General features: G+C 59.7%; 2 protein-coding genes and 1 long non-coding RNA gene across 12 annotated transcripts in view; 1 reads left to right on the top strand and 2 right to left on the bottom strand.

Moving 5' to 3' along the window:
• Positions 1 to 1,220: 1,220 nt before the first annotated feature.
• On the bottom strand, positions 1,221 to 9,730 carry LOC137222304 (uncharacterized). Its single transcript, XR_010942405.1, has 2 exons — positions 4,391 to 9,730; positions 1,221 to 3,721 (listed from the first exon to the last, which is right to left on the bottom strand). It is a non-coding gene; the product is annotated as an uncharacterized lncRNA (long non-coding RNA).
• A 72-nt stretch (positions 9,731 to 9,802) lies between these two features.
• Positions 9,803 to 17,424, top strand: COMP (cartilage oligomeric matrix protein). Its single transcript, XM_067733304.1, has 19 exons — positions 9,803 to 9,974; positions 10,204 to 10,289; positions 10,704 to 10,755; positions 11,182 to 11,351; positions 12,016 to 12,153; positions 12,447 to 12,521; positions 12,627 to 12,785; positions 12,874 to 12,978; positions 13,067 to 13,174; positions 13,375 to 13,534; positions 14,076 to 14,194; positions 14,407 to 14,459; positions 14,560 to 14,741; positions 14,961 to 15,139; positions 15,266 to 15,314; positions 15,518 to 15,714; positions 16,212 to 16,384; positions 17,004 to 17,143; positions 17,226 to 17,424. Exons 1-19 carry the CDS (start codon positions 9,896 to 9,898, stop codon positions 17,270 to 17,272), a joined length of 2,271 nt encoding a protein of 756 aa, XP_067589405.1. The 5' UTR covers positions 9,803 to 9,895; the 3' UTR covers positions 17,273 to 17,424.
• Positions 17,425 to 17,784: 360 nt separating this feature from the next.
• Positions 17,785 to 24,964, bottom strand: part of CRTC1 (CREB regulated transcription coactivator 1) — an 80,173-nt gene continuing 72,993 nt past the window's right edge. For 9 of the 10 annotated variants that reach the window (XM_067733307.1, XM_067733305.1, XM_067733308.1 and 6 more), the window contains 2 exons: positions 24,502 to 24,682; positions 17,785 to 23,242 (listed from right to left, as the gene is read on the bottom strand). In XM_067733307.1, coding sequence (XP_067589408.1) covers positions 23,031 to 23,242; positions 24,502 to 24,682 — 393 coding nt within the window. In that variant the 3' untranslated portion in view covers positions 17,785 to 23,030. The remainder of the gene's footprint in view (positions 23,243 to 24,501; positions 24,683 to 24,964) is intronic. The other variant, XM_067733310.1, reaches the window with a different exon arrangement.

The raw sequence follows: 24,964 nt of genomic DNA, 5'->3' as shown, positions 1-24,964 counted from the left end.
TGAAATCAGATCTGCCTCTCATGTACTGTGTGGCCTGAGCAAACGTCTTGCCCTCTCTGGGCTTCTGTTTGCTCCCTCCCTGCCTCCCTTCCAGCTCTGGATCATAGTCACAGCTCTGAACTTGATGATTCCCTGTGATTGTGCATTTCCCCCGTTTCAACACTCTGGGGCTTGAAGCGGGGCTGGGGAGCAAGGGAGATGAACGTCAGTTGAGCAGCCTTGAAATGAGTGATGGGGTGAGAAACTAGTGAGTGTGGGCCCCTCTTGCCACCTGCCAGCCGTCTGGAAATAACACGTTGGTGACGGCAGCCGTCCCGGGCAAAGCCTGTTTCCTTGTGATGTTCAAGGTTGCCTGGTACCCAGGGGAGGTCAAGAGGCCAGCAGACTAAGGAAGGGCCTTGGCTGGGCCTGGAGCTTCCCCCAGCGGCAGCCTTCCAGGGAAAGCCTGGGCCAGAGCTGGGACCACCACCATTCCTGCAGGCAGAAGGTAACAAGAGGGGCCTTGAATGTAGCGTTTGGAGATGCAGGCAGACGGTGGAGGCTTGGCATACTGCCAGGGTCACCTCCATTAAAGCAGGTGGTGTCCGGCAACCTGTAATCCAGAATGATCACTAAGGCAGGAGGCAGGTGGCGGATCCAGTCTCCATCATTTGCATCTGGTGGCATCCATCTGGGGGCTTACCCCCTTCCCCACCTCGAGAGGATGACTTAAGCCCCTGGCCTGTCCAATCAAAACCTTCTATCTACAGACCACAGTGACTGGTTCTGGGAAGGGCATGGAACCTGAGCTGGGCCAGTGAGCCTCAGCCCTGAGATCTCTACTGGGCCTAGCAGGGAGAAAGGTGCTCTGCTTCCGCTGGACCATGGGGCTGGAGAAATTTAAGCATGACCCATCTTTGCCACTCCAAGAAGCAGGAAGAGGGCTGGTCAGGGAGATGCAAATCAGAACCACAAAGAGACATCACCTCACACCCACTAGGATGGCCATAATAAAAAAGAATCTAAAAAACGGCATTGGCAAGGATGCGGAGAAACTGAAACCCTTGCGCATTGCTGGTGGGAGTGTCAAATGTTGCAGCCGCTGTGGAAAACAATGTGGTGGTTGTTCCTCTGAAAGTGAAACATAGTTCATCATCGTATGATCACAAGATCCAGCAATTTCACTCTAGGTATACACCCAATTGAAAACAGGTGTTCAAACAAACACTTGCACACACATGTTCACAGGGTTATTTATTCACAATAGTTAAAAGGTGGAAACAACCCAAATGTCCATCAACTGCTGAATGGATAAACAAAATGATGAACCCTGTAGACATACTGAGTGAGAGAAGCCAGACACAAAAGGACACATGGTGTATGATTCCATTTATATGAAATGTCTAGAACAGGCAAATCCATAGAGACAGAAAAGCAGATGAGTGGTTACCAGGGGCTGGGGGTAGGGGGAACGGGAGTGACTGATAAGGGGAACGGGGTTTCCTTTTGGGAGAAGATGAAAATGTTTTCGAACTAGATAGAGGTGATGATTGCATGACATCACCCATGTACTGAAAACTACTGAACCGTACACTTTAAAATTGTTGAAATTATAAATTTTATGTAATGTGTATTTTATCACAATTTTTTCTTTTTAGAAAAGGGAGAAGACAGCTGACAGAGAGACACAGATCCTGAAGGCATCATTTGGGGGTTCTGGACCCAGCCATAGCTGAAGGTAACCCTGACGCTAAGGTAAGGCAGCAAGGGATGGGCTTTCCCTCCCTGTAACCTGGTATTTCAGAAAATCAGCTGCTTCGTCCCCATCATGATGAGAACAGCCCTCACTGAAGGCGCTGGGGGCCTCAGGAGGCTGGAATCCCTTCCCTGACCCTCTGCTTTCCCTTCTGTAAAATGGGAGGAAGGGAAAGTCCCTCCATGCCAGCAATACGAGGTCCCAGTGTGCACTCATGGTTGATCACGTATGATCGTGTTTCGTCCCCGTGGCAGCTCTGTGAACAAGGTGCTCTGAGTTCAGCAAAGGGAAGCAATTGCTGAAGCCCGTGCTCCTGCCTTCGACGCTGCGTCACATCTAGAAGCAAATGGCTGGGGCCTCAGGAGGAGGGGGGTTAGGGCTCCCCAGAGGAGGCTCAGCGGGGTGGTGACAAGCTCACTCTTAGCATCCAACAGCCCTGAGTTCGAGTCTCAGCTCTGGCCCTCTGTGATCCCGGGCCAGTGGTGTTCACCTCTGGGCCTCAGTTTCCCCTCTCCAAAACAGACTGGTTATTCTGGGCGTCAGGTGTCGGGTCTGCTGGGTGAATCGTTGCTGTCCTGGGAGAGCTCATTAATACACGGATGTGTCTGGTGGAATCCGAGCTGGGCTATGACTCCTGGTGTTGGGCAGAGGCCAGCGCTGGGGGGCAGCTTACCAGTTTACTGCCATCCGGAGGCAACGCAGCCAGGATACAGCCTCCCCTCCATGCCGTGTTGCTGTTGGCTTTTAAGAGGATATGGATGTAGAAGGAACTTGTTGATTCTTTTTCCACTTGCTGCTGAGCACTCGGCGTCCCGGCGCGCCTGGCCGGAGGCTGGCACTGTTTCCTGGAACCTGGACAGCCTCGCTTGGCCCTGGCCACAGGGACTCGCTGAGTGTTTGGCGGCTGGCTGGCTCCAGGCATCGGCGATGGCGTGGTCCTTCTCTCCCATGGCTGCCCCAGAGAGCAGGGAGAGAGTACCTCAGAGCTCCCGCGGCCTCTGGGAGCCTCCCTGGACAGGTGCCAACAGGTGAGGGTGGATCAGACAGGGTGATTCTGATGGGATCACCTCTGAGACTCCATCCTGTGGCATCTCATACGTGGGGCTCACCAGTGTTGTGTCTCAGGCTCCCTGGGCTCCTGTGGCTTCCACCATCCCACGGTTCTGTGCTTCTGTTGACTGGTGGCCATATCACCTGCGTCTGTGGGTTTTAGCACTGTGATCCCATGGCCCTAGGATCCCACAGTGTGGTCCCAGGTCTCCATTAACCCATAATGCTATGACTGTCATTCCTTAGTTCTGTGGCTCCTTGTTCTGTGGTCTTGTGACTCTTGGATTCATTGGAACTTCCTGACTTTACTTTCTTAAAATAAATTTATTTATTTGTTTGTTTGTATTTTTGGTTGTATTGCGTCGTCATTGCTGCACGCGGGCTTTCTCTAGTTGCGGCGAGCAGGGGCTACTCTCAGTTGTGGTGCGCAGGCTTCTCATTGTCATGGCTTCTCTTGTTGCGGAGCACGGGCTCTAGGTGCGCAGGCTTCAGTAGTTGCAGCACGTGGGCTCAGTAGTTGTGGCTCGCGGGCTCTAGAGCGCAGGCTCAGTAGTTGTGGCGCACGGGCTCAGTTGCTCCGCAGAATGTGGGATCTTCCCAGGCCAGGGCTCGAACCTGTGTCCCTTGGATTGGCAGGCAGATTCTTAACCACTGCGCCACCAGGGAAGCCCCACCTGTGACTTTAGAAAAGGGTAAATCATCTAACCCAGTGGGAAACAGAGTCAAGAAAACTCATGGGGTGGGTGTTGCAATGACCGCCCCTCCACCAGCACTATGTGGGCCAGCAGCAACAGTGGCATCACCCCTTTTCCAGAGGGTTCCATGTGGCTGTCATCGTCCCATAGCTCTCTCGCAGACTATCCCAACAGCTGCTGTAGTCAGTCTCCTTCTGTGGGGTGAGAATAGGGACACACAGGCCAGCCATCCTGGTCCGGCCTGAGGGAGTAAATTTTAAGTTAGGGTAAATAGGGGTCAGCCAGGTAAAGGGCAGAAGGAAGAATGCTCCAGGTGGAGGGCACAGCCTGTGCAAAGGTCCTAGGGTGGGGAGAAGCCTGAGAGTGGGAGGCACAGGGAGAGGCAGCCAGTGTGGCTAGAGTGAGCCAGGCCAGTTCACTTTTCTCATGTAAGGTAAGGGAGACAGAGACCGGACAGAGGCACCTGCTATGTGCTTCACTTTCACTGTCTGACTTCTCACAATGACCTTTGAATGGGCTTGTCACATAGCTAGAGAGGCCCCAAGGGGGCGTCCATTCATTCATCCATCCATCCTACCATCTGTCTATGATACATCCATCCACCTATCATCCACCCATCCACCCACCCAGCCACGTATCCACCAACCCATCCATCCATCTCCCCACCCATCTGCCTGTGTATCAATCCACTCATTTAGCCGTCCCATCTATTCATCCCTCCATCCATCCATCCCCTGATCCAGCCAGCCAGCTATCATCTATCCAACCATCCATTCATGTGTCCATCCAGCCATCTGCCTTCCTTTCTGTGAGTCCGTCCATCCACTCACCCGTTTACCCATCCAACCACCCACCTACCCACTCACTCATCTATCTGTCCATCGATCCACCCATCCATCCATCTACTCACCCATTAACCATCCATCCATCCATCCTTCATTTGTTCTAACATGTGTATGATGCTGGAGATGTGGTGGGACTCGGTGTGATGAAGGATGCAGCCCCCTAGCCATGTAACCCATCTGTGCCCATTCGGTGTGGCCAGAGCTGTGACAGATGATACTCAGGGCACTTTGGAGGCCAGAGGACGCTGCTAACCCAGCTGGGACAAAGAGGAGTGAATGATGTTAAAGGGGAAGGTGGACCAGGTGGAGTCACAGTCCAACGAAGGGCCTGGAGGGCAGAAAGAGATGGGGCTGGAGAGGCCCGTGAAGCCCGAAATGGTTCACGGCTCTGTCCCGTCCAGCCCTCTCCCCTTCCATCACACTCTCACCCCTCTGCTCCAGCCACACCTGCCTCCCTGCTGAACCTCCCAGACATCAGGCACATCCTCCCCACAGGCCTTCACCCTTGCTGTGTCCTCTGCCCGGGACACCCCTCATCAGCTGGAACCCGTTCACCTGTTCAGGTCTCGATACTAACATCCCACCGCGGAGTGGCCTCCCTGACCCCTGGGCTCTGTTTCCACAGCCCAGCCAGCCCCTACTTCCATGCAGCTTGGGTGCACTTGTCCACCTTCGAGGCTACCTACCACAGGGCTGAGAGGCTGAGACCACCTCCTTCCCATCCACTGTGCAGCAAGGGGTCAATGCTTGTGCAGTGGATGGAGTTATTTCGTTTTATCCTATTGATTGCTAAGCATTTATTTGGCACATATTGTATGCAGTCCTCTCATTTCGGGACTGGGGCTCTCCCCTGCCTGGTAGCCTCCCTCTCTCACTGGCCCATTCGAGCCTGGGCCTCTGCCTGCCAGGCAGCCAGTGGGTAAACACACCCCGCCCTCACCCTCGGCCTCCCGCCCTTCACTGGCCAGAACAAGGTCCTCCTGTTAATGAGCTGAGGTGGGGGCTGGAGAAGGGGGGAGGAGGAATTGGGGGCAGGGCTTTGGTTCCTGTGATCTCTCCTGCCTACTCACCCACAGAAACCTGAGTGGCGGGACTTCTCCCCGCGGCAAGGCTGTGTGTCTTCCCTCTCTGAGCATCCAGTGCCCAAATAGAGGAGGCACGACGAGCCTGCCACACTGAGCCTCAGTTTGCCCATCTGTAGAGTGGGGAATGTTGGCAACCACCAGCATCAAAAAGTGCTGAATGCGCTTTTCATGGACTAATGTATTTGGGTCTCATGATGAGCCTAAGAAGTTGGGGCTCTCATTGTCCCCATTTCACCTGGGTTTTTAGTGCTGCTGGTATAGTGCAGAAAAACTTTAAGAATTTCCAATTTTCACTTCATTAGACGGAGAGGCAGACCGACAGACAGACAGACTGAGGGAGAGAAGGAAACCACTGCAGTGAGACCGCAGGCAGTCTCTCTCCGTGTAACACAGACACAGGTTTGTTTTGCTGTTACCTACAAAACCCTCACTAAATGCGAGAGGAAAGGAGAAAAGAGCAGGGCAGTCATTTGTCCTGCCACAGTTATCCCTGGAAAAATTATGAAGATAATGGTGGTGTAAAATCATTCTCAGAAATCAGTGCCCATAGAATGACATGTTGTTAAATTCCAGTCGCTTCCTAGTGAAGTCCTTTCTCTCCTAAGGGCAACCCCATAGTCCATTCTCTAAACTGGAGAAGTAAAAATTTACATTATAATAAACTTTTGAAGGTGTCCTCCCCCACCCTGTCCAAAGGAAAGAAACACACACACACACACACACACACACACACACACACCCGCTGCTGCGAGGCACAGCAACGTTAAGCAACTTGTCTCAAGTTGCACAGCAGAGCTGGGATATGAAACTCAGGGTCCTGGTGCCAGAGACCAAGACCTTCATGGCGGTGTCCTGCTGCCTCCCACGATGATGAGTTCCTGCCTCCTGAGGCTGCGGGGAGAGTGGGCAAAAGAGGAAAACCCACAAAAGTGATGTGGCAAGGTTTCGAGCATTTGGTGCTTGCTCAATAAAATTGTGTCACTATATTTCTTGTCATTTTCTTCTTTTCTTTATCATACGTTTTGGAGAGTCTAAGACCGAATGACAATAGAGTCGAGGCAAATGGAGGGTGGGAGGGGAGGCGGGGCTTGCTGAAATTTACAGAGCAAGTCAGGGTGGGTCTGCCAGACTCCAGTGCCCAGATGGCATCCTATCTGTCCCCCTATCTGTCCCCCTTCCCACCGCTTGGTCCTTCTGGAGAGATGGGTCCAGTTGGGCCATCCAAGGCAGGCTGGGTCAGGCTCCTCAGCTGCGGATGCAGCAGTGGCTAAGTGGCCTCCCTTGCTGCTCTAATGAATTCCCCAGACCCTGGGCCTGTGGTGGGGCCCGCCCAGGGCAGGGCGGCTGCCTTCCCGACATACTTTCTCTCTGGATTCACAAGGAGAGGCGGCTGGGGGAGCTGGGGGCGCCCACATGTCTCCTGGCCCAGCAGGACTCTGCCAGGAAGGGCTCAGGGGCCCCATCACACAGGCATCAGCCTCTCTGCCCCAGCCTGGCCAGGTTCCTGGAACTACTGGGTCCAGCATCATGGGAAGGGGGGCTGTTTGGGGCTCCAGCCAAGGGCTCAGGCCAGGAGGTCCTGGGTAGCAGAGTTTTCACAGCTAATGAGGGACCTGGGCTAGCATTTCTCGTCTGGAATCTGTGGCCAAGGGCAGAGAGTGGGTGGTATGAAGGCCTTAGGGGTCCTGTCTTCTCCTGTTTTCATCCTGGCTGTGTGACCTTGAGCTGTCTCATACCTTCTCTGAGGGAAATGTAAATAAGAACGATCTGAGGTATAAGTGGCATAGTGTATAAATTACAGATTATATAATGAGGCTAACACAGGAGGCAGACACGGGGCACGGGTTAGCTCATTCAATCCTCTCAACAGTGATCACTCCCACTTTCTAGGTGAGGAAACCGAGGCACAGAGAAGTCAAGCAACTTGCCTTAGGTCACACAGCAAGGCGATGCCCAGCTGACATTCGAACCCAGGCCATGTGGCTCCTGAGTCTGTCCTAAAGTACAGTGGTAGCCGGGGTTGCTATTATTAATAGTAATTACATTACATTAATTATAAGGAATAATAACAATGTTATACTAATCATGGCAGGTGTTCTTTGCAGGCCCAGTGGCCCCCAGGGTAGGAGGAACAGAGCAAAACACAGACGTTTCCAGTCCCCCGGGTGAGGCCATCCCAACTTTCTCTGCCAGAAATATTCTGTCAGGCATCCTAGAAGAATGTCACACAGGCACCAGCCCCTAAGCCCTGCCCAAGTAGAGCAGGGAGGTCTTCCTGAAGGAGTGGGCACCAGAGCCAGAACTTGGAGGATGGAGGAAGGTGTTCGGGATGGTGGGAGACAGCAGGTACAAAGGCCGGAAGGACACCCAGAGTGAGTTCTTGTGTAATGTGAGGCTGCCGAGGTGTGCGTGGGAGGAGGGGGCTGGCTGCTTGGAAGGGGGACTTCAGGGCCGATGGGATCCAGGAGGCAGGAGCATGAAACCAGATTGCCCATGTCTCCAGGCCTCTGTTGTCTGATCTGCAGACTGGGGCATCTTAAGGACCTCTGCCTTTGCCGTTCCCTCTGCCTAGAATGTCCTTCCCTGCATCCCCTCATGGCCGGGCCGTGAACAAGGCCGCGTGTGTCCAAGCCGCAGTCCCATGCCAAGCCTGTGGTGGGGGCCTGGCTTCCATGTGCCCTTGTCCCAGCTGCATGAGGCACACGCAAGCCTACAGCCCTTGCTGGAGCCGTGGTTTTCCCAAGAATTCCAGCACCAACCGGGAGTGGCCCCCAGGTGTGCCCGACGCCAAGGAAAACAGGAGGTGAGCTCACGGCCCTGCCACAGGCATCAGGGCACGGGCCTGTGGTACTTCACTGGAAGTGCCCAGGCTGGGATCGGCTGTTCCTACCCAGCCTCCCCTCCAGACCCACCACTCCTCACTCACCCTCTGTGGCTCCCCATTGCCCTCAGAAGACAGTGCAAGCCCTGCCCCACTGGTATTACTTCTCCTGAGCCCCAAGATTTCTCTACCCTGAGATCAATCTGTCCATCAGACCAGGCTCATTTTTGCCTCAAGGCCTTTTCACATGCTGTTCCTCTACCTGGAATGCCTTTCCACCATCTCTTTATCTGGCCATGGCCTCCTCACTTTCCTGGTCCTAGCTTGGTGTTCCCTCCTCCTCCTCTAAGAAGCCTGCCCAGACTCCCCCTGCCACCCCAAGCTGGGTCAGGCGCCTTCTTGGAGCTTCCACTGCTGCCTGTGCATCCCCCACCACAGTCCTGGCCCCTTGGGATGATTACATGTAGCTGCTTCCCCACCAACCTGGGTTCCCCACAAGGGAGGGGCCCAGTCCGGCTTGTTCACTCTGTGTCCCCAGCGTCCTGCACAGGACACGGCACACAGTAGGTTCTCAATGCATGTTTGAGAATAATGAATGTGCCTGAAATTTCCCCACCTCCAAGCTCCACATGCTTCACTCTGCCAGAACCGTCCTCACCTTTTTGTCTCTGCTGATCTGAGTCTTCCTTTCCTTTAGGTTTCCTTGCCACCTCCTCCAGGAAGCCCTCGGTGACTTCTCTGCAACCTCCCATGAGAACAAACCTGGCAAGGAACCTACCCTGGCTTCATCCCTGCCCCTCTCAGTGGCCCTAGGCTAGTCACTTCCTGTCTCTGGTCCTCAGTTTCCCTGCCTATAGAATAGAGGCTGCAAATGCTGGAGGGTAGGGGCAAAGAGGGTTAACTCCAGAAAACAGAGATGTTTTGTAGCTTAAGAGCATGGCTGGGCTGGGAGGATTTTCCTGATTAGCAGTAATTTCTATTTTTATTACAGGCTGTTCCCACAGAGCTGGACTGGAGCTTGGATGGTATGGCAAAGTCTCGACAAACAGAAGCACAGGGCCTCCCCCGCTCAGATCTCCTCCAGCCACAGTCCTTTAATTTGCTCACCCTCCTGCTGGGGAGGGACACACACACAGCCCAGTGCACAGATTGGGAGACTGAGTGGGCTCCGGCCCCTGGGCGACCAGGCTGCCCCCCTCCCCTACTCACCAGCTTGAGAACCGCAGAGAGAGATCAGAAAGGGGTTGGGGGAGGAGGTGAGTCCTAACCTTCAGCCACTCTTGACTCAGTTTCCCCAAGTGTGAGCTGAGGGGCGCCACTGTGGCGATCACTTCGTTCCCAGCTATGCCCGAGTCTTGGCACGCAACCATCACTCAGATAAGCGAATGAGAGGGCTGGAGGGCGGTCCCTCTTGATTCCCCGCCCCAATAACCCCCGCACAAGCCCTCCCCCCGTGACTCAGTTTCCCCGCCGGATCCGGGTTCAGCCGCGCTGGGCGGGGCCTTGAACGCGGAGGCCAGCGCCGTCTGTTTACCTTGAGGCTGGACGCTGGGCAGGGCCGCGGAGGGCCGTCCCCGGGGCCGGCCGCGCCGCCGGCATAAATAGGACACGCGGGCCTCGTGGGCGGCAGAGAGCGAGCCGCTGTCCAGCTCCCCGCCGCCGTCATGGTCCTCACCGCCGCCCGCGTTCTCTTGCTCACCCTGGCTGCCCTCGGCGCATCGGGCCAGGGGCAGATCCCGCTGGGTAAGCCGCGCCTGACCCCCAAACGGACAGGACTCGCGGGAGGCCTGGGGTCGCGGCTTCTTGGGACTCGGGGACTGTTCGCCGGGGCGTGCGGGGCGGAGAAAGCAGGCAGCGGGGCAGAGGCTCAGGAAATGGGGTGGGCGTCAGGGGTCCCTGCCGCGGCGGTGTGAGGGGTGGTGATGGGGGTCTCCGGTCCCCGACGCCCCACCAGCGCCCCCTGTCAGCGCAGGTGCAGACCTGGGCCCGCAGATGCTACGCGAACTACAGGAGACCAACGCGGCGCTGCAGGATGTGCGGGAACTGCTGCGGCAGCAGGTGCCTGCCGGGGTTGGGGGGACGGGGGTGCCGGTTTGGCACAGAGAGGCTTGGAAGAGGGGAAGGGGGTCTCGGAGGTAGGGGAGTGTGGAGGAGTGGGGGGAGGACTGGAGAAGGGGATCCTGGTGGAGGTGAAGAGGGCCCAGAGTTATGGAAAAGAGGAAAAAGAGGGGTCCCAGGGAAAGGGGGTTCCGCGGGAGAGGGGTAGGGAACCGTGAGGGGGGAAGGGAATCCCAGGGAAGGAAGAGAGGGGCTAGGAGAGTAGGGATCTCGGGGTAGGGAGTCCGTGGGGAGGGGGCCCGGGCCGAGTGGGTGGGTCTGCGGGAAGGGAGTTTGAGAGAGGGAGAGGGGAGACCCGACGGGGGAGGAGAGGAATGGACCCGCTGACCACACCCCATCCCCCTTGCACCAAAGGTCAAGGAGATCACGTTTCTGAAAAACACGGTGATGGAGTGTGACGCGTGCGGTGAGCACAGCTGGGGCGGCAGAGACTGGGCGGCGGGGGAGTGAGAAGAGATGGGGAGACAGAGACAGAGAGCGAAGGACAGACCGGGAGGAAAAGAGACAGAGAAGATGGAGGCTGACAGAGATGGAGAGATTGGTTGAGGGATGGAGAGAGAGAAACAGGAAGGGGAGACAGAGACTACGGGAAGGGGAGACCCCAAAAGTGCCAGAAACCTTGCGAGAGATGCTGGGAGGTGGAGAGTCGCGGAGGGAGAAGCAAAAAACGGCCGGGCGCAGAGATCCAGATACTGGAGAGACCTGGCGGGCAGAGCGCTCAGTACGAGGCGGGGTCGCCGAACAACCAGGATCTCACCACGCCCTCAGGGGCCATCCCCCCCAGGCTCCACCCCTGGGCGTGACCCTAACCATTCCCGCCCCACCCCCGCAGGGATGCAACCCGCGCGCACCCCCAGACTGAGCGTGAGGCCCCTAAGCCAGTGCGCGCCCGGCTTCTGCTTCCCCGGCGTGGCTTGTACCGAGACAGCAAGCGGCCCGCGCTGCGGACCCTGCCCCGCAGGCTTCAACGGCAACGGCTCGCACTGCGCCGATGTCAACGAGGTGCGTCCGTCACCACCGCCCAGACGATCCCCCAACGCGTGACCCCACAGCTCCCCACCGCCCCGACGAACTCCTCATCCGCTGGGGGTGCTCTCCCGGAGAGCCCCCTCATCTCCAGGGGCGCAGGTCCAGACGACCTCCCCACCGCCGGGGGACACCCACCACTACCACCCCCCTCTCCACCTGGGACGCCCATCCCGACGACTTCCTCCGTAGCCGGTGACGTCCGCCTCAACGACCCCCCTCACCGCCGGGAGCCGCCGACCCCAGCCACCCTTCCACCACCGGGGGGCTCCCGCCCCGACAGCCTCCTCACCGCCGGGCACGCACGCCCCGACGACCACTTCCCGCCTCCTCTGGGGACGCCCGCCCTCAAAATGTCTTCCCCCGCCCATGAGCACCCAGCCCACCGGGTCCCAGGAACAGATCCCCTCAGGCACGCTCTGTTCCCCGCCTGGTCTTGCCCCTTCCCACATCAAGGCAAAGCCGTGTGTGACCCCTGGGACAGTGGCCTCTGCCCCACATGGCACTCCCCGCCCCCCAAGAGCTAGCTGACGGCCCTTGAACTTTACAAGTACAAGCCCAATAAGCCCTGAGAAGCCTCTCTCGGGGAGGCCCAGCTATACGTCCGTCCTCTGACCCTCCGGGGCCCTTCTTCCCCCAGTGCAACGCCCATCCCTGCTTCCCCCACGTCCGCTGCATCAACACCAGTCCGGGCTTCCGCTGCGAGGCTTGCCCGCCGGGGTACAGCGGCCCTACCCACGAGGGCGTGGGGCTGGCCTTCGCCAAGGCCAATAAGCAGGTGAGGGCCGTGGGGGGTTGGGGTGGGGAGCCAGGAGGAGCATGTTGGGGTGGGGGGCATTTTGTTGAGTAAACTCGACCTCCAGCCTCGCAGCCTTTTCCTGTCTCGCTCCAGCGGGAGGGCATAGGGACCGGAGTCTGGGGAACAGAGGAAGTTAAGGGTCCACGTCAGGGATGGTCGGGCTTGGAGGCAAGATGTAGGGGAGAGGTAGGATTCAGAGGAGATGTGAACCGGGTGGGAGGTCTGGGGGTATCTGCGTAGGATCAGTGACCTCTGCCCTCCCTCCCACCCAGGTTTGCACGGACATTAACGAGTGTGAGACCGGGCAGCATAACTGCGTCCCCAACTCCGTATGCGTCAATACCCTGGTAAGGCCTGGGAGGAGAGGGGAAGGACTGAGAGATGGAGGATGGGACGCGAAGTGTCAGGCGTGCGGGGGGCGGGGGGGCTGACCTCCTGTGGCCCGGGTTCAGGGCTCCTTCCAGTGCGGCCCGTGCCAGCCCGGCTTCGTGGGAGACCAGGCATCAGGCTGTCGTCGGCGCGCACAGCGCTTCTGCCCCGACGGCACGCCCAGCCCGTGCCACGAGAAGGCCGACTGCGTCCTGGAGCGTGATGGGTCGCGATCCTGCGTGGTGAGTGCGAGCGGGCCAAGGAGGGGCGTACGATGAGGGTCCGGGGGTGGGGCCACGCCGGAGCACCCACTCACTCCCCCACCCGCAGTGCGGTGTCGGCTGGGCTGGCAACGGGGTCTTCTGCGGCAGCGACACAGATTTGGACGGCTTTCCCGACGAGAAGCTGCGCTGCTCAGAGCGCCAGTGCCGAAAGGTGGGCGGGGTCTGAAGGGCGAGGCCTGGTATGAGGGTGGGCGGGGCTCCCCGGCAGCGCCCCTCATGCCCGCCGCGCCCACCCCTAGGACAACTGCGTGACGGTGCCCAACTCAGGGCAGGAGGACGTGGATCGCGACGGCATCGGAGACGCCTGCGACCCGGATGCCGACGGGGACGGCGTCCTCAACGAGAAGGTGGGGCAAAAGCGGGGGCCTAGGTGAGACTAGATGGGGGCTCGGCTCGAGTGAGGGGTGTGGCCTTAGAGGCTAATCTCACGGGTCCCAGAGGGATAGGGGGTTCCCTGCAGAGGAGGCGGGGCCTCGGAGACGGACAGTCGGGGGAGTGACATTTGCCTTTCTAGGCCTGACTATTCCCAACCGGCCCTGACCTCTAGGACAACTGCCCGCTGGTGCGGAACCCAGACCAGCGCAATGCGGACGGCGACAAGTGGGGCGATGCATGCGACAACTGCCAGTCCCAGAAGAACGACGATCAGAAGGACACAGATAACGACGGCCGAGGCGACGCCTGCGACGACGACATAGACGGCGACCGTGAGCTCTGTGGCAGGGGGGAGAGGAGAGGGAAGGGCTGGCACCAAGGGGCGGGGCTTGGCTGGGCGGGGCTCGGCCTCCTTTGGAAGCCGGAGGGGGTGTGCTCGCCTAGGGCTCCAGGGACCGTGGACCATGCTCCGGCGGGCAGCAAAATGCAAGCTGGGATATGATGCCGAGGAGAAAAGGAAGGAACTTTTGGAGGAGGGGAAGGTGGTCCCTGTGTTAGATGCTGCAGGGAGGAAATAAGAGGACAGAGACGTGAGCCTGCGGTTTAGGGCTGAGGAGGTACCATTTTTACATCTGGGCAGAGACTCGAGGTGGTACATTCACAGAGCTAGTCCCCTCACCGCCATCCATTCATTTAGTCTCTAGGAGGCTGGTGACTGGGCATGAATACTTGGTTTAACTTTGTTGTTATTGGGAGCCAAAGATGGGGTGGGACTCTGTCCCAAGCTAGCCCCAGGGCTGCACCTTCCCTGCTGAAGTCAGCCTGGCCCCGTCCTAATCTTGGGATCCTGTTCTGTCCTTCTGCTTCCCGCAGGGATCCGCAACGCAGTGGACAACTGCCCCAGGGTGCCCAACTCAGACCAGAAGGACAGTGATGGCGATGGTGTAGGGGATGCCTGTGACAACTGTCCTCAGAAGAGCAACGCAGACCAGGTGAGGGCAGGCCAGACCCCAGCTGGGTCAGACCCCTGGGGTAAGCACCAGGCTGATTGACAAGACTCCAGCCCAGTCCCAGCAGCCTGGGGGGGTGGGGTGGTGTTCCTCCACGTGAGGAAGGACCTTGGCTCTGGAACTGGGGGTGGGCGGGAGGCTTCTGAATTCTTCTGCCCTGATTAAGGACATCTACAACCTTCCCCCGCCCACAGAGGGATGTGGACCACGACTTTGTGGGAGATGCTTGTGACAGCGACCAAGACCAGTAAGGAGGACATCTGGGGCTGAGGTGGGCACCCAGGGTGGGCAGCCCTTGATCCAGCTTTCTGGGGTCTCATTGTCTCTGCCCCACCCACCCACTCTAGGGATGGGGATGGGCACCAGGACTCGCGGGACAACTGCCCCACAGTGCCCAACAGCGCCCAGCAGGACTCAGACCACGATGGCCAGGGTGACGCCTGCGACGACGATGATGACAACGATGGGGTCCCCGACAGTCGGGACAACTGCCGCCTGGTGCCGAACCCGGGCCAGGAAGACGTGGACCGTAAGGCAGGGTGCAGGGCCTGTGGTGGGGATGGGGCTAGTGTGGAGCCACTAGGGTGAGATTTGGGGTGGGCATGGTGGGGCCAGTGGCACGTGTGAGCAGAGCTGGAGACATGGTGTGGTGTGGGCAGGGCCGGTAGCCTGTGTGGGCGTGGCCAGGCCTGGGGCGGGGCCTGGAGCTGATTCTACTACGGTGGGGGGGCCTCCCATCTCCTCTCAGGGGACGGCGTGGGCGACGCGTGCCAGGGAGACTTTGATGCAGACAAGGTGGTGGACAAGATCGATGTGTGTCCGGAGAACGCTGAGGTCACCCTCACCGACTTCCGGGCCTTCCAGACGGTCGTGCTGGACCCCGAGGGCGACGCGCAGATAGACCCTAACTGGGTGGTGCTCAACCAGGTGCGGGCGGGGCCCAGGCGGGAGGTGGGGGGAGCCCAGGACCGCCACAGCGGGTCCTAAGCTAGGGGCGGGGAGCCGAGGCCCACACGGCTGGCCTGAGGCCCTTCTTCCTTTGAACCCCACCAGGGGATGGAGATCGTGCAGACGATGAACAGCGACCCTGGCCTGGGTGTGGGTGAGACATGGGGAGGGGCCAGGCCGTGCAGGGGGCGGGGCTAGAGGAGAGGTGGGACGGGGCGGGCCTGGACTCAGGAAAGGCGGGGCCAGGTTGGGTGGTCTGGGCTCAGGGGTCGGGCGTTCTGGACTCTGGAGGGGCGGGGCCAGGGGGCGGTTCTGGGCCCCGGTGCGGCAGGGGCTAGCGTCCCTTCCTCTCCCCAGGTTACACAGCCTTCAATGGCGTGGACTTCGAAGGCACGTTCCACGTGAACACGGTCACGGATGACGACTACGCGGGTTTCATCTTTGGCTACCAGGACAGCTCCAGCTTCTATGTGGTCATGTGGAAGCAGATGGAGCAGACATACTGGCAGGCAAACCCCTTCCGTGCAGTGGCGGAGCCTGGCATCCAGCTCAAGGTGCTGGGCCCTACCTGAACTCTTGGTCTCAGTGCCAACTCGGAGGCCCCAAACCCTCCCACAGATCCCCAAAGCCTTACAGCCCCCGGCCTCATTCTATGGACCTAGAAGTCTTTCTACCTAGTTCCTCCCACAGGCCCTCAAACACTCCCCCGGGATCCCCCAATCTCTCTGTAAGCCCCCAAACCCTCTCACAGAGCCCCAAACTTTCCCTCAGGTTCCAAATCCTCCTGCAGGCCCCATAGACCCCAGTATTTCACTGAAACCCTAGAATTCCCCAAGTCCTCTAGACTCAAGTTTATCCCACAAACCACTGCTGCCCCTACAGCCTGACTGCAAAGCTCCTTGTGGCCCCCAAGGCTTTCTCATGGGTCTCCCATCCAGGCATACTGGGGCCCCCCACCACTCCTCTATGACTCACAGCTCCTTGCCTGTCTGGGGGCTCTGGTGGCCTGTGTGGTCTCTGACCCCCGCTCCCCTGTTCTCCGGCGTGGCAGGCCGTGAAGTCCTCCACAGGCCCTGGGGAGCACCTTCGGAATGCACTGTGGCACACGGGGGACACAGAGTCACAGGTGCGGCTGCTGTGGAAGGACCCCCGCAATGTGGGCTGGAAGGACAAGACATCCTACCGCTGGTTCCTGCAGCACCGGCCCCAAGTGGGCTACATCAGGTGGGAACCCGCCCTCTGCCAGGGGGCCCGGAGTCTCTGCTCTATCCTGGCTCTTGAGGGAAGGAGGGGGGTGCTTCAGGGGGCCTCGGTCCCCTTATCTGTAAAATGGGAATAATATAGGCAGTTAGAAATAACTGTCTGGCCCTAGGGCATGATACCCCTCCCAGCACAGGGGGAGGGGCCAGGCCGTCCAGGGAGCTGCTCAGGGGGCAGGGCCAGAGGAGAGGTGAGACATGGGGGAGCCTGGACTCAGAAAAGGCAGGGCCAGTTTGGGTGGTCTGGGCTCAAGGGTCCGGTGGTTCTGGACTCTGCACACAGCAGTAGGGGGGTCTCACTCACTCCTGGTTTCTCAATCCCCACTCTGCGCTGCCAGGAAGACCAGGCACTACGCTTAGCACCTACTGTGTGCAGGGCCCTAGATGTCCATCCTCTCACACAGGGAAACTGAGGCTCAGGTCAGGAGCCCCCTCTGCCCTGAGCATGGCCCAGGCAGGGAGACATACGGCCCCCTCTTCTAGAGAGGAGGGGGCCTAGCTCATGGGGCAGGATGCCGACGCTCTGAGAGGGGAGGAGGCACCTGGCCCAGGGCCCCGAATCACAGTCCGTTCCTTCTCCGCAGAGTGAGGTTCTACGAGGGCCCGGAGCTGGTTGCGGACAGCAATGTGGTCCTGGACACGACCATGCGGGGAGGCCGCTTGGGAGTCTTCTGCTTCTCCCAGGAGAACATCATCTGGGCCAACCTGCGCTACCGCTGCAATGGTAAGAGGACCCTGTTGGGGAAGGTGGGGAGTCCATACCGCCCAGCCTCACCCCCCCTCACCTGCTCACCCTCTCCCCACAGACACCATCCCTGAGGACTACGAGGTCCAGAGGCTGCTGCAGGCCTAGGGACACAGGTGAGGACCCGCCACTGGATGACGGCCACCCTCACGGCTGCCCTCACTGTGGGAGGCCATCAGCACCCGGCCCCAAGAGGCAGCTGGCCTGGTGGGGAGGGAGAGGGGCTCAAAGAGGACAAAATAAAGTGTGTGTGTGGCGGAGCAAGCCGGCTGTGGTCTCTGCTGCGGGGAGATGGAAGGGTCGAGCCTCTGAGGAGAGGCCAGGGACCCCAAACTCAGGCCTTGGGAGAGTTGGGGGCCTGCCACTCTCTCCCCCCGTGACTGGCTGGGGCCCTAGAAGCCTGACTAGGAGTGTCCGGCCCTGCTGCATCCCACTCACTCTCCTGGGGCGTCTGCCCCAGGATCCTGGGGGGTGTGTGTGAGGGGCTCATGCCTGCGTGTCCGTGTGTCTGTGTCTGTGTGTGTGGCCCCTGTGTGGCTCCTGCCTGGTGCACCTGCAACACCCACAGTTCATCCTCCAGAGGGGAGAAGAGGGCAGGAAAAAAGGGGAGGAGGCAGAGATGAAAACATTGTATTTTTATTACGTTTCATTACAAAGGATGCAAAGGTACACAGACGATAGCGTCCACGCCAGAGAGGATGGGCAGGGGCCGGCCGAGTGCGCCCTGAGCGCCCGCCCCCGCCCGCCATGGGCACCCACGCGTGCGGCCCACGGGACATCTACAGCACAATGTACATGCTGGGGGTGGGGGCAGAGCCAGCCTGGGGGAAAGAGGGACATGAGTGGGACAGGGCTTGAACTGGCAGGTTTGCATATATCAGTGCCCAGTCCCTGGAGGGGCAGGGGCAGTTTCCAACGGAGGGCATGGCGGGGTCAGTGGACCTTGACTGCCAAAGCCCTCCCTTCCAGAGTCTGGTAGCAAATGCCACAGCTGTGTCCCCTTGTCCCCGGTTGGCAGGAGGTCAGAAATGACAGGCTGGGCATCGATTACCCCCAAATTCCACAACCCTGCAAGATGGGGGCAACCCAAGTGTCACTGGCTCCTCGGGACAGGGTGTTGGGCACTGGCCAGGAGGGCAGAAGGCAGAGGGAGCTGTCTGGAACCAGTCCCTGACGTCCAGCCCCTGCCTGGGGTGAGCCTGGGGCCCTGAGACCTGTGGGCCTGAGCTAATGACAAGAGGGAACCGAGGCCCGGGTCACAAGGGTCTTGTCTGCCCCCCGGCGCCTTCAGGAGTACCCCAGCGCCTAGGCCTGGGGGTGCAGGTCACCGCACCTCCATTGGGGTAGAACTCTTATCTGTGGCCAGCCACCTGTGGCACACCAACGGTTAGGAGAGGTACCTGAGCCCCACGCAGCCAGGACCCCCAAAAGCCGAGGAAGCCAAAAAGAGTTGGTTCAGGCCAAGCTGGCCGGGCAGGGCCTGACAAAGGAATGTCCCAAGGACCCCTGTCATAGGATGCGAGACCCCCAGGGGATGGGGGCCCAGGGTCCACGGAGAACTCGGGCAGAAACAGACCTGTCTGCCCACTCACCCCAGGCAAGCCTCCCAGGGTAGGCGAGGTGCCAAAACCTCCCCCAGCTCTTCAGGTCACGTGGGGGGGGGGCGTGGAGCTCAGGTGGCCACAGCTCCCTCACCTGAAGCGTCACCTGCAGGGGTGGTAGGCCAGGCCCAAGAGCAGCAGGGTACCCTTGACCTTGCACCCCTGTGCCCCAACACTACGCCAAGGGCACCCTGAGGACTCTGACTACAGCTCCCTCAGAACCCAGTGAGGGCGATGGGTGCTGCTACTGCTGTGTCAGGGCTGGGGGCGGGGGTCTCCTGACCCCACCAGGCCTCACCACACCCAGCCTGCACCCTGGGGTGCGGATGCCTTCTTTGGAAATGCAGAAGACTCAGAATCCAGTTGGGGGCAGGAGTTCGGCAGCAAGTTTGGTTATGAACTAGCTCAGGGTGGGCTGAGATGTGGAGGTCTGGGGAGGCGTGTACCATCCCAGGCGTTCTCAGCTGCCTGGAGGCCTCCAGGTCAACAAAGTTTTCTCTAGGAGAAGGTGATCATGGGGGCTCATTAGGCCCAGGAGGCTGGACAGAGGGGGGTCACCCCTGCTGCTTGAGTCCCACCCAGCACCTCCATGGGCCTCGTACGTACCTACTCCCGTCCCCTGTGACCAGGCCATGGCCAGCACCCAGCATGCACGCAGCCCCCAAACTGGACACCCACCCCAGCAGGATGGATGGACGACACGGGACGTCTCGCCCTCCATGCAGGAGTCTCACAGCATCTGATGGACGGACAGATGGACAGCTGTCCTTGCCCGCGCCACTGTGACACACAGGCCTCACGACGGGCCCACTTGGCTGGCCGCCCTCCTGGGAGGTCGGCCGCCTGAAGAAGTCAGGTCAAACACACCTACGACGTCAGAACCCTCCTGCCCAGCCCTCAACACCCACAAGGAGATAACAGCACACAGGCCGCAAAGGCCGGCCAAGCACTCCCAGTGAATGGAGGCGTTGCTGGGGAAAGGGCTGCAAACACACACACCTGCCCTTGCCTTCCAGCCTCGCAGGCCTGGTCCCAGGGAACTCCGTGGACCACACTGGGGTTGGGGGCTGGACCAAACGCAATTAGGGTCCCTTCTGCTGTGTACTTGTCCCCACAGGGAAGCCTGACTGGTTTTTGGATACCACTGGCCGTGGGCCTCCAAATTTTGCTGAAGGGTCGACCTGCCCCCTGAGCTTTCCACTGAGGGTCTCAGGGCCCCCTGCCCCAGGGGACTGGCGCCTACCCTTCTTGCCCGGAAGAGCGCTGGGGGGAAGCAAGGCGTGCAAGGAAAGCTGGGGGGGGGGGGCTGCAGGGTACCCCAAACAGTGCTGCCTGTCTTCCCTCTGCTAAGGGCACGGTGCGGGGGGAGGTCCTCACGGGTACCTGTGACAGGGATGTGACCCCCATGAGACTCCTCCTTCCCCAAGTCAACCCTGGGCACTGCAGGGGGTGATGCTGACAGGCGGAGGGTGGGGACCAGGGGCATGAACTCTCTTCTCTGGGGGACACAGAGACAGGCTGACCCCAGGTCTCATCCTCGGTCCATGGAGCCTCACGGGGGAACAAATTTACCACCCTGGGGGCTCAGAGGACAGAGGGTAAACTGAGGCAGGTGGGGACACGCTGGTTGGCTCACGCTCCCGGAGGAAAGGTTTGCACAGCTGAGGGGGGCTCGGCCACAGCGAGCGGGTCTATATACACGACGCAGGGGCTCCAGCTCACCCCTCACGGCGCAGCTCGTCTGAAATCACAGTATTTTCACGTCACAAGTCAAAGGGCTGATTCCCTTAAGCTGTCCTGTTTCTAAAAGTCTTGGCTACTCATATTCAATATTTAGTAGAGAAATGATATTTAAGAAAAAACCCCAAATCCCCTGTTGTAGACCCCCAGAGGCCTGCCCAGGCCCAGGAGGGGGCAGTGAACCCTTTGAGGACGCCTGGCCTCTGGCTCCTGGCTGGCTCCCCTCCCTGGGAAAGCTCTGCACCTATGCCCCTCATGGGCTGAGGCTGCCGTGTTAATACAGTGTCACCTGTGCTCCTGGCCTAGGGATGCCAGAAACAGGCCATGGGGCTGGACAGTCCCTCCTTCCCTGCCCATCTGCACCAAGAACCCACTGCTGGGCAGATGGGAAATGTGGGCTGGCGGGGCTCCCTCACGGGGTCCCCAACTCCTTGTTTGAAAATTGCATCCAGGAAGGTTGCTTGTAATTTTATTAAGGCCATTTTTTAAAAAAAGTTCTACATACAAGTCTAATGGTAATCAAACCCTTCTATGTACATACATGTAGTTTTTCTTTAAAAAAAAGAAAGAGTCCTCACTCTTTGCCCCCAGCCCTGGAAAGAAGACGGGCCCTTGACCTGGATGGACTGACACTAAACCTAACTCCAGTCCAGACAACAGCGGCGGAGGCCAAGTGACCGAGGACAGGGGGCTTCCCGTCTGTGGGGCCACGCGGCCACTTGGCCACATGCTAAGAGCCCGGCCAGGGAACAAGAGAGAGGGATGGTCGCTAGGATCAAATCTGGCTCCCACAGATAGAGGCGGGCGCTCCCAAGACCCCGACAGAGGCGGAAACGCACCAGGCAGGGGATGCCAGCCCTGCTGGCAGGCGGAGGAGCGAGTAAGAACTCGAGATGCGATGTCGGAGGGAATGAAACGGACGTGCCTATTCCAAACCAACTGACAGAACACAAAGCCAGCCCTGTCGCCCCCTCGCAGGGCCTGCAGGGCAGACGGATGGCCTCTGGTGCGCCAGTGAGCCCCGATGGATGGTCACCTGGGCCTCCTGAGGCACTCTGAGAAGCACCTGGAAACCAGCCGCTAAAATGCACACTGCTCTTTGCCTCCAAATCCAGCCCTGCCAGGAAGGGCTACGAAAGAGATGGCGGGATGGTGGGAGGGGATGAATGTCGGCTGGACCTCGGGATGGGGGTGCTGAGGACAAGCTCGTCTCCGGGGCATCTCAGAACAGAGGGGCCGCGGCTGCTGCCGCCAGCCACGGGGTCTACGACAGGCCTGCCCTGAGGACTGGCTGGCACCTTTGGGAAGGCCGGGCAGAGCTGGGTCTTCACGAGACCCCTGATGGAAGCTGGGGCTCCTTCCCAGAAGTCCGTTAGGGATCAGAGCAGAGGCCCCTCTGGCCGCTGCTGCCAGCTTCTGCCAGAGTGCCCACCCAGGCCAGCGAGCCCAGCCCAACCTCACGTCCTTCTGTTTTGGGATAACGGAGCAAAAGTAAAAAGGCCAGAGATGCAGCTCAGACCCGGGCAGGCAGCAGACCGCTTCCAGTTAGCTTACAAATATTATAACGTTGGATTTCTAGAATAAAAACATGCTCTCAGGCAAGTGTTGGCTTGAAGGAGTCAGTTATTCATCTACAACCAAAATGTAAATACAAACCGAACGAAACAAACCAAAAAAATGCCCCGGCCGCCTCCACCCGCCCCCACCCGCCCCCCCGGCCATTCTTTAAATAATACTAACAGTGACCACGGTACAGAGAAAGAAAGAGGAAACAAGTCGCAAAACCCCCTAGAAATGATCCCCGCCTCCACGTGCATCCCCGACAGGCCTGGGTGGGGATTTCGCAGCAAAAGTGGCCACCGAGGGGCCCAGCTGGGGGTGGCGAGGCGGGGGCGTGGGCTTCCCTACTGGGCCCCGGGGGGGATGCAGCTGCTTCGCATGCTCCGTTCACATGTTCGCATCCCACCTCCGTGGGATGGAGTCTAGTGTTCTGCGTGTGCTCAGAAATATAAAAGACAGCAGTCCAAATAGTGTTTATTTCCGCTTCATGTCCGCCCACCCCCCGCCCCCGGCGCCTTCTCCTTTTGGCGGGGTGGGGCTGGCTCGCTACCTAACCAAGGGCTGGGGGCGCGGGCGGGTGGGGGGACCGGGGACAAAGGAAGGCAGTGAGAGCTGGACAACAGTCGCAAGATGCACCTCATCCCACCACCGTCACAGAGCACGGCGCCCCCCGAGGCCGGCGGCCCTGCCCAGCACGCTTTCCGCATCTTACATGGGGACGAGAGAGCAGGGAGGGAGGGTCCGCGGGGGCGACGACACGCGGCCTCACGCGGGAGGTGGACAATCGGGGCGGGCGGGCGGGTGGGCTGGGGCGCTTGGCGGCATTGCAAGCTCAGAATCACAAGCTCGGCCGTTTGCGAGGGACGGAGCGCCACCGTCCCCAGGCTTGGGGAGACGCCGTGGGGACCACTGACCGGTGGGGTGACGGAGCCGGGGGCTGGGCGGCCGTGTGCCGGGCGTGCGGCTCACAGACGGTCCATACGGAAGGTGTCCTCGGTGGCCGGGTCGGCCAGGACCATGTCTGGGTCATTGAGCATGTGCAGTCCGTCCAGGGTCAGGGGGTCAATCTTGAGTTCGTCCAAGGGGAACTGGTTGTCAGAATCGAAGCTGACGTCACCGACCCCGGCCAGCGTGCTGGTCAGTTCTTTAGAGAGGCTGGGAGGGGACTCTCCTGTCACTGGGGGTGGGGGGTACACACAAAAGGCTCAGCTTGGCCCTGACTCCCCGCACCCCGACTCTGCGCCTCCATGGCTCCCATCGACGCTCAGGCCATACCAGGGAGCTCACCTGAGCAGTGTGTTCCCCAAAGGACATTTGCGATGTCTGGGGACATTTTTAGTTGTCACGACTGGAGGGAATGCTACTGGTATCAGGTGGGTGGAGGCCAGGGATGCGGCTCAACACCCCATAGCACACGGGACGGTCCCAACCCAGATGTCGGGGTACCAGGGCCGGAAAGCCCTGGGATGAGGGCTGCGACACAGACTTCAGTGTGACCTGGAGGGTGCAGGGGCCTCTCAGGCTCTGCCAGGTTCTGCCAGGCAGTCTGCTCCGTGTGCATGTGGGTTGGGGGGAAGCCCGGGTTTCCCTGCAGAGACCCAGGTTCACACCTGGGCTCCTTCCTCTACTTGTGGTGAGACCCTGGGCCTCAGTTTCCCAATCTGGGAAACAGATATGAAAGTTTCGTTCCTTCTGGGCTGTTGGACAATCACAGAGGCCTGATTCTTCTCACACAGCTTCCAAGGCCAAGGCTTCTACACCCAGAGCATCTCCTGCAGACCCTTGGGGCGGGGAGGAGGCATTGGGTCTGCACTCCGGCTGTGGGGAGCTCTGGGCAGGAACCCCTTCCATCCTAGAGATGTCAGTGGGGACTGCTGAGAGGGCCTCACCCTCAATTCCCCGACAGCCCTGGCTTATGAGGAAACCGCCTCCGTCTTTGATAAAACCTAGAACCTTCAGGGGCATGACGAGGGGTGGGGGTGGGGGACTGCAGCGTCTGAGCTCTGCTGGGAGAAGACTCACTCAACATGCGCGTGCGCAAGCCTGGGTGCCTGGGCACTGTGCTCAGGCCGCTCAGGGAGGTCCGACGCAGCATGCGCGAGCTCTTACGTGTCTGTCAGCTGCACGGGACAAGTCCCAGCAGGCAGGGCCCACCCCACAGTCACATGCATCCCCGGCATGTTCAGCTACTGGGGTTCAGGGGACTGGGCAGGAGGTGAAGGGCTAGGTGAGTGACCGGTTTCATCCTGTTCTCACTCTTGAGCCTGGGACACCGGACACCTGGTCCAGGGTCCAGTGTGCGTCCCCCCAGCCTGTGTCCTGTAAGCCCAGCAGTGAGCCGAGGTCAGTGGGTTCTGGCCTCCTTGGGCAGGGACACCTCAGCCCCGTCGCGCCTCACCACGCAGGGCAGGGACTCCATCTCCCCCGGCCTCTCACCTGTGAGGATGATATTGGGGATGCTGCCATGGCTGGGGAAGCTGAGCTGCTGTGTGTCCGGCAGGCTCCCGTGGCTGCCCGTGAGGCCCATCATGGCCGCCTGTGAGTAGTTGAGTGTCGAGCCCGGGCTGTACAGGCTGCTGGAGCTGATGGCATTCTCTATCATGTTGAACTGCTCCAGCTGGGACAGGAAGCATACAGGTGTGAGGCCAGCCCCCCCGAGCTGGCCACCCTGGGGCCCCGGCCGTGGTTGGCTGGCCGGCCTGCCTGCGACCGCCGGCACCTCCTCCCCTACAGGACGGCCAGCACCCGTGCCAAGGTACACTTGGGGCTGCCAAGCATGAGTCCCTCTGCCTTGGGGTCTCTCCATCTCCGAACCTGCCTGGGCCTGCCGGCTCACGGCCCCCTCAGAGCTTGCTGGATGGATGGATGGATGGATGGATAAGTGAGTGAGTGAACAGCT

The sequence above is a fragment of the Pseudorca crassidens genome, chromosome 3, assembly GCF_039906515.1.
Source record: "Pseudorca crassidens isolate mPseCra1 chromosome 3, mPseCra1.hap1, whole genome shotgun sequence".
Classification (NCBI taxonomy): Eukaryota; Metazoa; Chordata; class Mammalia; order Artiodactyla; family Delphinidae; genus Pseudorca; species Pseudorca crassidens.
Note: the sequence above shows the minus strand (reverse complement) of the source record. Positions and strands in the feature narration are given on the sequence as shown.

Coding starts and splice junctions, on each gene's coding strand:
- COMP (XM_067733304.1), top strand. CDS start 9,896: ATGGTCCTCACCGCCGCCCGCGTTCTCTTGCTCACCCTGGCTGCCCTC. Junction 14,195..14,406: donor AGAAGAGCAACGCAGACCAG/GTGAGGGCAGGC, acceptor CCCCGCCCACAG/AGGGATGTGGACCACGACTT. Junction 16,385..17,003: donor CCCCAAGTGGGCTACATCAG/GTGGGAACCCGC, acceptor CCTTCTCCGCAG/AGTGAGGTTCTACGAGGGCC.